This window comes from Salmo trutta, chromosome 12 (genome assembly GCF_901001165.1).
Source record: "Salmo trutta chromosome 12, fSalTru1.1, whole genome shotgun sequence".
In the NCBI taxonomy this organism is placed as follows: domain Eukaryota; kingdom Metazoa; phylum Chordata; class Actinopteri; order Salmoniformes; family Salmonidae; genus Salmo; species Salmo trutta.
This window is the reverse complement of record NC_042968.1, coordinates 26,783,730-26,796,594: the sequence shown is the minus strand read 5'-3', so window position 1 is coordinate 26,796,594 and position 12,865 is coordinate 26,783,730. Positions and strand designations below refer to the sequence as shown.

At 51.1% G+C, this 12,865-nt stretch overlaps 1 protein-coding gene across 2 annotated transcripts in view; it reads left to right on the top strand.

Moving 5' to 3' along the window:
* Positions 1–12,865, top strand: part of LOC115203276 (transcription initiation factor TFIID subunit 4) — a 99,966-nt gene that overhangs the window by 12,558 nt on the left and 74,543 nt on the right. The window contains exons 3-7 of one of the 2 annotated variants that reach the window (XM_029767827.1): positions 9,072–9,194; positions 9,737–9,919; positions 10,208–10,330; positions 11,055–11,144; positions 11,830–12,003. In XM_029767827.1, coding sequence (XP_029623687.1) covers positions 9,072–9,194; positions 9,737–9,919; positions 10,208–10,330; positions 11,055–11,144; positions 11,830–12,003 — 693 coding nt within the window. The remainder of the gene's footprint in view (positions 1–9,071; positions 9,195–9,736; positions 9,920–10,207; positions 10,331–11,054; positions 11,145–11,829; positions 12,004–12,865) is intronic. The other variant, XM_029767828.1, reaches the window with a different exon arrangement.

Genomic DNA, 12,865 nt, shown 5'->3' with positions numbered 1-12,865 from the left:
TGGACAACTTGTCAGTAGACGTGTCTGCTGAACTTGACTGTGCTCAACAAAAGTTTATTTTGTATACTCTGTTGTCGAAGTGTCTGCTTTGAATAGAAAGGGTTTAGTCTTCCCTGTAGCTCAGTTGGTAGAGCATGGTGTTTGCAACACCAGGGTTGTGGGCCAGCACAGAAAAAAATAAATGTATGAAATTGTATGAAATGTATGCAATGTAAGTCACTCTGGATAAGAGCGTCTGCTAAATGACTAAAATGTAAAATGTAAATGGTTTGTGGAATGGCAATTTGACGAGCTGATATGAGATATCCTGTCTTGTACCTGCAGACAATAACATATAAATTCCACCAGGGGGCAGCATTTCCTTGACTTGCAAAATTCAGCTGAACAAAAGACCATTGCAATACCTTTCATTACCATTGGGTGTCATTATACCTGTATTTAGCCTCTAATTCTGTGTGATTGCAAGTCAATGGATTGTTACTAATTAGAAAAATAATAGCATTATAAAATATATGAGAATTACAAAGTAAAATGGTAATTGCATTGTAATAACCTAAGTACGTATTTGTTACTGGAGGACTTAGCACCTCAAGACACTATGGTACCAGTAGGCTCAGACTTGGCATATAATTACTTTCACATGAGCCGTAGAAATTAAGACGGTTATTTTTTATTTGCATAACTTGTTACCCTTCTTCCTACCGGTTCATCCTGAGATAAACACTGTAACAAGGTATTACAGAGTTGGTTGTGATAGTGATTTAGGCTCAGAGTGAACCGAAAGTTCAAAACTGTCACTGATAGCAGATTAGTGAGCTGCCAGCATTGACATAAACATCAACACGTGAAAAGAAGAGGAGCTGGAATATGAAAGGGAATGGTGTTTATTCCGGTGCTCCTCTCCCCTCTGTCAGGCTGTCTGTCTCTCCTGTGACCGTGAGGGAAAACGGAAGACATTTCGAGCCGAGCTCCTTCCTTCGACAAGTGTTAAATCATTCATCATCCAACTGCCTGATTGGTTTAAAAAGCTAACAACGCTTTAGCTGGTGAATGAGAATGTGTTAGGAAGGCATGGCTGGCGGGGCGATGCACCCCCCGGCTCTTCCACCCTTCTGAGCCCCATTCTCTTCCCCCCTAACTGCACATTCTTTGAGCCCTCAAAACTTTCTCCTAAGGAGAGACTCGGAGGGAGGGGCCCTCTTCATCTAACCCCTTTCCCCTCCTCATTGTCCCCTTTCCTGTCTCCCTTCTCCCCACTCTCGGTTGGCCCTGTGTGTGTGTGTGTGTGTGTGTGTGTGTGTGTGTGTGTGTGTGTGTGTGTGTGTGTGTGTGTGTGTGTGTGTGTGAAGTAAGTAATTAAGTAAGTACTGAGGGCCTCATCCCCTCCTGGTGTCAAGCCTGGTCCAGGCTGGCAGAGTGGGCTGTGTGCCAGTAGCACCATGGGGCACCAGCATGGTACTGTGATACTTAGAGCCCAGCCCCAGCCCTCCTACCAGCATAGTACTGTGTTACTTAGTGCCCAGCCACAGCCCTCCTACCAGCATAGTACTGTGTTACTTAGTGCCCAGCCACAGCCCTCCTACCAGCATAGTACTGTGTTAGTTAGTGCCCAGCCCTCCTACCAGCATGGTACTGTGTTACTTAGTGCCCAACCTCCCACCAGCATGGTACTGTGTTACTTAGTGCCCAGCCCTCCCACCAGCATGGTACTGTGTTACTTAGTGCCCAGCCCTCCTACCAGCATGGTACTGTGTTACTTAGTGCCCAGCCCTCCCACCAGCATGGTACTGTGTTACTTAGTGCCCAACCCTCCTACCAGCATGGTACTGTGTTACTTAGTGCCCAGCCCTCCCACCAGCATGGTACTGTGTTACTTAGTGCCCAGCCCTCCCACCAGCATGGTACTGTGTTACTTAGTGCCCAACCCTCCCACCAGCATGGTACTGTGTTACTTAGTGCCCAACCCTCCTACCAGCATGGTACTGTGTTACTTAGTGCCCAGCCCTCCTACCAGCATGGTACTGTGTTACTTAGTGCCCAGCCCTCCCACCAGCATGGTACTGTGTTACTTAGTGCCCAACCCTCCTACCAGCATGGTACTGTGTTACTTAGTGCCCAGCCCTCCCACCAGCATGGTACTGTGTTACTTAGTGCCCAGCCCTCCCACCAGCATGGTACTGTGTTACTTAGTGCCCAGCCCTCCCACCAGCATGGTACTGTGTTACTTAGTACCCAGCCCTCCCACCAGCATGGTACTGTGTTAGTTAGTGCCCAACCCTCCTACCAGCATGGTACTGTGTTACTTAGTGCCCAGCCCCAACCCTCCTACCAGCATGGTACTGTGTTACTTAGTGCCCAACCCTCCTACCAGCATGTTACTGTGTTACTTAGTGCCCAGCCACAGCCCTCCCACCAGCATGGTACTGTGTTACTTAGTGCCCAACCCTCCCACCAGCATGGTACTGTGTTACTTAGTGCCCAACCCTCCCACCAGCATGGTACTGTGTTACTTAGTGCCCAGCCCTCCTACCAGCATGGTACTGTGTTACTTAGTGCCCAGCCCTCCTACCAGCATGGTACTGTGTTACTTAGTGCCCAGCCCTCCCACCAGCATGGTACTGTGTTACTTAGTGCCCAACCCTCCTACCAGCATGGTACTGTGTTACTTAGTGCCCAACCCTCCTACCAGCATGGTACTGTGTTACTTAGCGCCCAGCCCTCCCACCAGCATGGTACTGTGTTAGTTAGTGCCCATCCCTCCCACCAGCATGGTACTGTGTTACTTAGTGCCCAACCCTCCCACCAGCATGGTACTGTGTTACTTAGTGCCCAGCCCTCCCACCAGCATGGTACTGTATTACTTAGTGCCCAGCCCTCCCACCAGCATGGTACTGTGTTACTTAGTGCCCAACCCTCCCACCAGCATGGTACAGTGTTAGTTAGTGCCCAACCCTCCTACCAGCATGGTACTGTGTTACTTAGTGCCCAACCCTCCTACCAGCATGGTACTGTGTTACTTAGTGCCCAGCCCTCCCACCAGCATGGTACTGTGTTACTTAGTGCCCAGCCCTCCCACCAGCATGGTACTGTGTTACTTAGTGCCCAGCCCTCCCACCAGCATGGTACTGTGTTACTTAGTGCCCAGCCCTCCCACCAGCATGGTACTGTGTTACTTAGTGCCCAACCCTCCTACCAGCATGGTACTGTGTTACTTAGTGCCCAACCCTCCTACCAGCATGGTACTGTGTTACTTAGTGCCCAACCCTCCTACCAGCATGGTACTGTGTTACTTTGTGCCCAACCCTCCTACCATCATGGTACTTTGTTACTTAGTGCCCAACCCTCCTACCAGCATGGTACTGTATTACTTAGTGCCCAGCCCTCCCACCAGCATGGAACTGTGTTACTTAGTGCCCAACCCTCCCACCAGCATGGTACTGTGTTACTTAGTGCCCAGCCCTCCCACCAGCATGGTACTGTGTTACTTAGTGCCCAGCCCTCCTACCAGCATGGTACTGTATTACTTAGTGCCCAGCCCTCCTACCAGCATGGTACTGTGTTACTTAGTGCCCAACCCTCCTACCAGCATGGTACTGTATTACTTAGTGCCCAGCCCTCCCACCAGCATGGTACTGTGTTACTTAGTGCCCAGCCCTCCCACCAGCATGGTACAGTGTTAGTTAGTGCCCAACCCTCCCACCAGCATGGTACTGTGTTAGTTAGTGCCCAGCCCTCCTACCAGCATGGTACTGTGTTACTTAGTGCCCAGCCCTCCTACCAGCATGGTACTGTGTTACTTAGTACCCAGCCCTCCCACCAGCATGGTACTGTGTTACTTAGTGCCCAGCCCTCCTACCAGCATGGTACTGTGTTACTTAGTGCCCAGCCCTCCCACCAGCATGGTACTGTGTTACTTAGTGCCCAACCCTCCTACCAGCATGTTACTGTGTTACTTAGTGCCCAGCCACAGCCCTCCCACCAGCATGGTACTGTGTTACTTAGTGCCCAACCCTCCTACCAGCATGGTACTGTGTTACTTAGTGCCCAACCCTCCCACCAGCATGGTACAGTGTTAGTTAGTGCCCAACCCTCCCACCAGCATGGTACTGTGTTACTTAGTGCCCAACCCTCCTACCAGCATGGTACAGTGTTAGTTAGTGCCCAACCCTCCCACCAGCATGGTACTGTGTTACTTAGTGCCCAGCCACAGCCCTCCCACCAGCATGGTACTGTGTTACTTAGTGCCCAACCCTCCTACCAGCATGGTACTGTGTTAGTTAGTGCCCAACCCTCCTACCAGCATGGTACTGTGTTACTTAGTGCCCAGCCCTCCCACCAGCATGGTACTGTGTTACTTAGTGCCCAGCCCTCCTACGAGCATGGTACTGTATTACTTAGTGCGCAGCCCTCCCACCAGCATGGTACTGTGTTACTTAGTGCCCAGCCCCAACCCTCCTACCAGCATGGTACTGTGTTACTTAGTGCCCAGCCCTCCCACCAGCGTGGTACTGTGTTACTTAGTGCCCAGCCCTCCTACCAGCATGGTACTGTGTTACTTAGTGCCCAGCCCTCCCACCAGCATGGTACTGTGTTACTTAGTGCCCAACCCTCCTACCAGCATGGTACTGTGTTACTTAGTGCCCAGCCCTCCCACCAGCATGGTACTGTGTTACTTAGTGCCCAACCCTCCCACCAGCATGGTACTGTGTTACTTAGTGCCCAGCCCTCCCACCAGCATGGTACTGTATTACTTAGTGCCCAGCCCTCCCACCAGCATGGTACTGTGTTACTTAGTGCCCAACCCTCCCACCAGCATGGTACAGTGTTAGTTAGTGCCCAACCCTCCTACCAGCATGGTACTGTGTTACTTAGTGCCCAACCCTCCTACCAGCATGGTACTGTGTTACTTAGTGCCCAACCCTCCTACCAGCATGGTACTGTGTTACTTAGTGCCCAACCCTCCTACCAGCATGGTACTGTGTTACTTAGTGCCCAACCCTCCTACCAGCATGGTACTGTGTTACTTTGTGCCCAACCCTCCTACCATCATGGTACTTTGTTACTTAGTGCCCAACCCTCCTACCAGCATGGTACTGTATTACTTAGTGCCCAGCCCTCCCACCAGCATGGAACTGTGTTACTTAGTGCCCAACCCTCCCACCAGCATGGTACTGTGTTACTTAGTGCCCAGCCCTCCCACCAGCATGGTACTGTGTTACTTAGTGCCCAGCCCTCCTACCAGCATGGTACTGTATTACTTAGTGCCCAGCCCTCCTACCAGCATGGTACTGTGTTACTTAGTGCCCAACCCTCCTACCAGCATGGTACTGTATTACTTAGTGCCCAGCCCTCCCACCAGCATGGTACTGTGTTACTTAGTGCCCAGCCCTCCCACCAGCATGGTACAGTGTTAGTTAGTGCCCAACCCTCCCACCAGCATGGTACTGTGTTAGTTAGTGCCCAGCCCTCCTACCAGCATGGTACTGTGTTACTTAGTGCCCAGCCCTCCTACCAGCATGGTACTGTGTTACTTAGTACCCAGCCCTCCCACCAGCATGGTACTGTGTTACTTAGTGCCCAGCCCTCCTACCAGCATGGTACTGTGTTACTTAGTGCCCAGCCCTCCCACCAGCATGGTACTGTGTTACTTAGTGCCCAACCCTCCTACCAGCATGTTACTGTGTTACTTAGTGCCCAGCCACAGCCCTCCCACCAGCATGGTACTGTGTTACTTAGTGCCCAACCCTCCTACCAGCATGGTACTGTGTTACTTAGTGCCCAACCCTCCCACCAGCATGGTACAGTGTTAGTTAGTGCCCAACCCTCCCACCAGCATGGTACTGTGTTACTTAGTGCCCAGCCACAGCCCTCCCACCAGCATGGTACTGTGTTACTTAGTGCCCAACCCTCCTACCAGCATGGTACTGTGTTAGTTAGTGCCCAACCCTCCTACCAGCATGGTACTGTGTTACTTAGTGCCCAGCCCTCCCACCAGCATGGTACTGTGTTACTTAGTGCCCAGCCCTCCTACGAGCATGGTACTGTATTACTTAGTGCGCAGCCCTCCCACCAGCATGGTACTGTGTTACTTAGTGCCCAGCCCCAACCCTCCTACCAGCATGGTACTGTGTTACTTAGTGCCCAACCCTCCCACCAGCGTGGTACTGTGTTACTTAGTGCCCAGCCCTCCCACCAGCGTGGTACTGTGTTACTTAGTGCCCAGCCCTCCTACCAGCATGGTACTGTGTTACTTAGTGCCCAACCCTCCCACCAGCATGGTACTGTGTTAGTTAGTGCCCAGCCCTCCCACCAGCATGGTACTGTGTTAGTTAGTGCCCAACCCTCCCACCAGCATGGTACTGTGTTAGTTAGTGCCCAACCCTCCCACCAGCATGGTACTGTGTTACTTAGTGCCCAGCCCTCCCACCAGCATGGTACTGTGTTACTTAGTGCCCAACCCTCCCACCAGCATGGTACTGTGTTACTTAGTGCCCAGCCCTCCTACCAGCATGGTACTGTGTTACTTAGTGCCCAGCCCTCCTACCAGCATGGTACTGTGTTACTTAGTGCCCAGCCCTCCCACCAGCATGGTACTGTGTTACTTAGTGCCCAACCCTCCCACCAGCATGGTACTGTGTTACTTAGTACCCAGCCCTCCCACCAGCATGGTACTGTGTTACTTAGTGCCCAGCCCTCCTACCAGCATGGTACTGTGTTAGTTAGTGCCCAACCCTCCTACCAGCATGGTACTGTGTTACTTAGTGCCCAACCCTCCCACCAGCATGGTACTGTGTTACTTAGTGCCCAACCCTCCTACCAGCATGGTACTGTGTTACTTAGTACCCAGCCCTCCCACCAGCATGGTACTGTGTTACTTAGTGCCCAGCCCTCCTACCAGCATGGTACTGTGTTACTTAGTGCCCAACCCTCCTACCAGCATGGTACTGTGTTACTTAGTGCCCAACCCTCCTACCAGCATGGTACTGTATTACTTAGTGCCCAGCCCTCCCACCAGCATGGTACTGTGTTACTTAGTGCCCAGCCCAACCCTCCCACCAGCATGGTACTGTGTTACTTAGTGCCCAGCCCCAACCCTCCCACCAGCATGGTACTGTGTTACTTAGTACCCAGCCCTCCCACCAGCATGGTACTGTGTTACTTAGTGCCCAGCCCTCCTACCAGCATGGTACTGTGTTACTTAGTGTCCAGCCCCAACCCTCCTACCAGCATGGTACTGTGTTACTTAGTGTCCAGCCCAACCCTCCCACCAGCATGGTACTGTGTTACTTAGTGCCCAGCCCCAACCCTCCTACCAGCATGGTACTGTGTTACTTAGTGTCCAGCCGCAACCCTCCTACCAGCATGGTACTGTGTTAGTTAGTGCCCAACCCTCCTACCAGCATGGTACTGTATTACTTAGTGCCCAGCCCTCCCACCAGCATGGTACTGTGTTACTTAGTGTCCATCCCCAACCCTCCTACCAGCATGGTACTGTGTTAGTTAGTGCCCAACCCTCCTACCAGCATGGTACTGTATTACTTAGTGCCCAGCCCTCCCACCAGCATGGTACTGTGTTACTTAGTGCCCAACCCTCCCACCAGCATGGTACTGTGTTACTTAGTGCCCAGCCCTCCCACCAGCATGGTACTGTGTTACTTAGTGCCCAGCCCTCCCACCAGCATGGTACTGTGTTACTTAGTGCCCAGCACTCCTACCAGCATGGTACTGTGTTACTTAGTGCCCAGCCCTCCCACCAGCATGGTACTGTGTTACTTAGTACCCAGCCCTCCCACCAGCATGGTACTGTGTTACTTAGTGCCCAGCCCTCCTACCAGCATGGTATTGTGTTACTTAGTACCCAGCCCTCCCACCAGCATGGTACTGTGTTACTTAGTGCCCAGCCCTCCTACCAGCATTGTACTGTGTTACTTAGTGCCCAGCCCTCCCACCAGCATGGTACTGTGTTACTTAGTACCCAGCCCTCCTACCAGCATGGTACTGTGTTACTTAGTGCCCAGCCCTCCCACCAGCATGGTACTGTGTTACTTAGTACCCAGCCCTCCCACCAGCATGGTACTGTGTTACTTAGTACCCAGCCCTCCCACCAGCATGGTACTGTGTTACTTAGTGCCCAGCCCTCCTACCAGCGTGGTACTGTGTTACTTAGTGCCCAACCTCCCACCAGCATGGTACTGTGTTAGTTAGTGCCCAACCCTCCTACCAGCACGGTACTGTGTTACTTAGTGCCCAGCCCTCCCACCAGCATGGTACTGTGTTAGTTAGTGCCCAGCCCTCCTACCAGCATGGTACTGTGTTAGTTAGTGCCCAGCCTCCCTCTCACTGTCTGCCCTGGTGCTGTGAAGAGAGGCTTCTGTCTTGACAGTGGGTACAATAATCTGGATTGTCCAGTAAAGTATTGTGCAGTGATGAGTCATTTCAAATTGTAGGGATACACCAATATAGGATTCTTGGCTGAATCAATAACAGATATTTCATACCGATATGGCAAAAAAACAAGTTTGCACATTTGCAAGCAACGGACACTGATTCATTCATATTAGTTGGGACCCTCATTGTATTAAAGGAACTGTTTTAGTCCTTCCCATTGAATAGTGTTACTGTACTTCACCCTCGGCATCAGCATCACAGAGTTTTCTCTTCTGTTCCTCTCTGGATCAGATCAGATCCTCTCTGTTTCATCCTGTGGATCCACAGTGATTTACTGTCACTTCCTACTATAATGACCTTTCTCCTCCACGTCTTCAGGGCATGTTGCATTTCTCCTTCTCCTCGTCCTGAAGGCACGTTGCTTTTGTGTTTTCTCTCTGTCCCCTCTCTCTTTGTCATTCTCTCTCACTTTCTTCATCCCCCCACCCCTGACCCTGTCTCACCTGGCCCTCCTCCTGCACTGACCCTGTCTCTCCTGCACTGACCCTGTCTCTCCTGCACTGACCCTGTCTCTCCTGCACTGACCCTGTCTCTCCTGCACTGACCCTGTCTCTCCTGCACTGACCCTGTCTCTCCTGCACTGACCCTGTCTCTTTTTCTTTCTCTCTGTTTATTTTCTGCAGTCTCCTGTGACCTCTCAGGCTATTCGGCCATGTCCTCCTCCTGTCCAGGCCAAGATGGTGCCGTCTCCCTCTCCCACTCCTAGTCCTGTCCTCCAGATCTCCTCCTCCCCTGCGCCACCTTCTGTGAGCAGACTCTCCACTACAGAACTTGCCATCTCTCCATCCTTCCATCCCTGTCAGACCCTCCTCTTCTACCCATCCCTTCATCCTGTTGCTCTTCTTCCTTCTCCTCTTCCTCCTCCTCACCTTTTTGCCAGCACAAACCTAGAAGTTTATCTAATGTGGGTGCATCCCATCTGACCCTTTTAACAGAGTAGAGAGATAATTATTGAATGATATATTCAGTCAAAATTGAATTATTTGTGTATAGCTGGCACTTTACATAGTTTTGTCCAAGACCAGTGGGGGGACACAGGTGGGGGATTACTGGTATGTTTAGGGTTTTCTAGTCAGGTGCATCATTTTTGGGAGGAGCTGTTTTGCTTGAAATTCCCCCAGTCCCCCAGTCCCCTCTCCTCCCCTCCTCTCTGTTAAGCAATGTCCACAGAAGTCAGGACACCCGATGTGACAGGAGCGCCGTGCTGTTTCCCTCCTGTTCTCTGTGGCCTTGCTGGAAGCTCCCTTCACGTCCTGTTTATCTCTCTGTCTGCTCCTTGCTCTTCCAGAAGTGCCCCATGGCGCCGGCTGTGGCAGTGACGGCTCCCCAACAGGCCCCCGTGGTGATGGCCCCCCAGGCCCCCGTGGTAATGGCCCCCCAGGTCCAGGCTGGGGCCCAGGCCTCCTCGCAGCCAGCCCTGCCCCCGCAGACCAGCGCCCTTGCAGCCCCAGGAGCCTCTGTCATCTCCCAGGTCTGTACTCTGCTCTGCTCCAGTCTGCCGGCCTCCTCTGGGCTGGTTAGGCTCCTCAAGCCCCAGTGCTGCCACAGCTGCCAGCTGGCTGGCTGTGTCACCACCATGGCCATGGCCCCACACAGCTGGGCATAGTGGGCATAGCCTCACACACAAACACATGTACATACACTAACTCACTCTTCCCCGGTGTCCTCTCCGATCCCCAAACACTGAAAGATAAAGTGTCCTACATATTTATTGATAAAATCATATCTTTACATGCTTATTGAATTTGCCATTTCCTAGGAGATGCAGGAGAATGTGAAGAAGTGTAAGAACTTCTTGGCCACCCTGATAAAGCTGGCTTCCCACAACTCTCCGTCACCTGAGACCTCCAAAAATGTCAAGTCACTGGTCCAGGATCTACTGGTGAGTCTCACTACCTTAACTCATTATATTACCTCTACATTACCACTGTATTACATCATTACATTATTTCTGCATTATCTCTACATTACTGTCTTATCAACAGAGAAACATGGAATACTACTTTCTTTGCCCTACAATCTTTAGAAAAAAAGGTACTATATAGAATCGAAAAGGGTTCTTTGGCTGTTCACATAAGAGAACCCTTTGAAGAATTATTTTTGGTTCCAGATAGAACCCTTTTGATTCTAGGTAGAGCCCTTTACACAGAGGTTCTACATGGAACCCAAAATAATTCTACCTGGAACCAAAAAGGCTTCTACCTGGAACCAAAAAGGTTCCTCCTATGGGGAGCCAAACAACCCTTTTGGAAGCCTTTTTTCTAAAAGTGTAGGAAGAATATTTCTGACATTGACAGGTTGTGTGATATAATGTATTTCTTCATCTGTAGATGGCAGCATTAAACTCTAACATGATCCAGAGTGATGCTGTTGTTTAGGATATTATTTATTCAGAGTTGTTAATGAGATGTTTCCCAGGGGGATGTTAAAATGTAAATCAATATCAACCCCGTCGTTGAGCTGATTTCACCTCATCTCAATGTGCTCAGAAATCACATTGCACATCGCCTCAATCACATGCTCTGCTCTCTGTTGTACAAGTGTGTCACATCACATAACAAGGAGCTGAGGGGTTAAAACACCTCCCTCTCTTCTCCTGCTCACAGGATGCTAAGATTGAGCCTGAGGAGTTCACCAACAGACTGCAGTCAGAGCTCAAGTCGTCTCCTCAGCCCTACCTGGTCCCCTTCCTCAAGGTTTGTACTGTATCTACTCAGGCTACATTTGGACACTCCCCGTCATGTCTGTAAAAGCATTGGTTGGTGATAACATTGTCTGGAGGGAGTTTCTACCATTGTAAAATCAATGTAAGAAAGTGTGCAAGTGTACCCTTCAGGAGAAAGGTGGAGAACGTAAAACAGCCAGAGTGGCAGTGGAGAGGCCAGCACATGTGAGCCGGGCAGGGGCCGCTCCCCTGGCTTGACTTCAGACTGTGTGTGACAGTGGCCCCTGCAGCTGTCCGTGCCAGTAGCCAGCAGGCCTCTCCAGCCATTCGTGATGAGTGTCACATCATGCCACTGCCACCCAGCCCTCCCTCCGCAGAGCAGAGCCAGCCAGCCACAAACACAGTCATGTTGTCATGCAATGTTAGGACGTTTACATCAAAATATGCCACAGACCAAACATTTTTCAGGTCTACTGCTGGAGTGTTTGTCCCAAATGTTTGGCTAATAGATGAGCACTTGTCAATTGAGCATACATGTCATTTTAATATTCACGATTTGGGAGATTTATTTGTTATAATGATATCTATATTTGTACAACAATGTAATAATAATTTGCACATTTGATAATTTAGAATAAATAAAAACATTTAATGGCTTGTTTTTACTATGTACTGTATGTTAATAGCCCTGTTGTGTGTGATCTGCCCGTCAACAGAAAAGCCTCCCGGCCCTGCGGCTGTCTCTGCTCAACATTCAGCATTCCCTGATCCAGCCTCTGCCGCAGGCCACCCCCACCACAGGCACCAGCCCAGCTGTCCGCGGCCGCCTCCCCAACAGCGTCAGCACCACGGGGGCCAGTGTCGGGGCCCAGGGACACACAGCTGCCCTGGTAGGTACAGTACACTCACAGTCATAGCTGTCTCTACACTCACACTTCCAGTCACAGAGATCAGCCACAGTCATACAGTCACTGGCCCAAACATAGATGACCCCTGGTTATGACCCCCTGTGGAAGTATTAGAACTAATAGAACATGTTTTGGCCACGGTTCTGTTGTTAAGGTTGATGATACTGTAATACTCTGATACTTACTTATCAGTGGGGTAAATAAGTGTTTGTTCTAGATTTCCAAAGTTTTGATTGCGTCTTCACTAAATCCAAGGTCATTTGTCTTGGTATGTACCTAAGCACCAAAGGAGTAATGAGTAAAGTTCCCCAGGCCCCAGTAGTAGAGATGTCTCTCCCAGTGCTCAGAGACTGAGACAGCTGGATGTGTTCCAGTGGGGAACGGCTTCACTGACAGGCTAGGCCAGCACACCACAGACCATACAGAGGATTAGCCAAGGCAGCTGGCCACGGGGCTGGATCAGTGCACTCCCATGGGGCCTGTGTGTGTGTACGTTTGGTTTGTGTGTGTGTATGTGTGTGTGTACGTTTGGTGTTTATGTGTGTGTGTATGTTTGGTGTTTGTGTGTGTGTATGGCTATGCCTGTGCCCAGCGGTGTGTGTGTATACACATGTGAGTCAATGGAGCACAGTGCTGGCTCACAGAGGAGAGGCCTCCATGGAGACTACCCAAGGTCAGAGCCCGCTGGCATCCGATGTTGGCGGGGACATCCCCCCTCTGAGGACAGACTGGCAGGGTAGCCTGGGCTGGGGCACAGGGCTGGGGCACAGGGCTGGGGCACAGGGCTGGGGCACAGGGCCGGGGCACAGGGCCGGGGCACAGGGCCGGGCCACAGGGCCGGGCC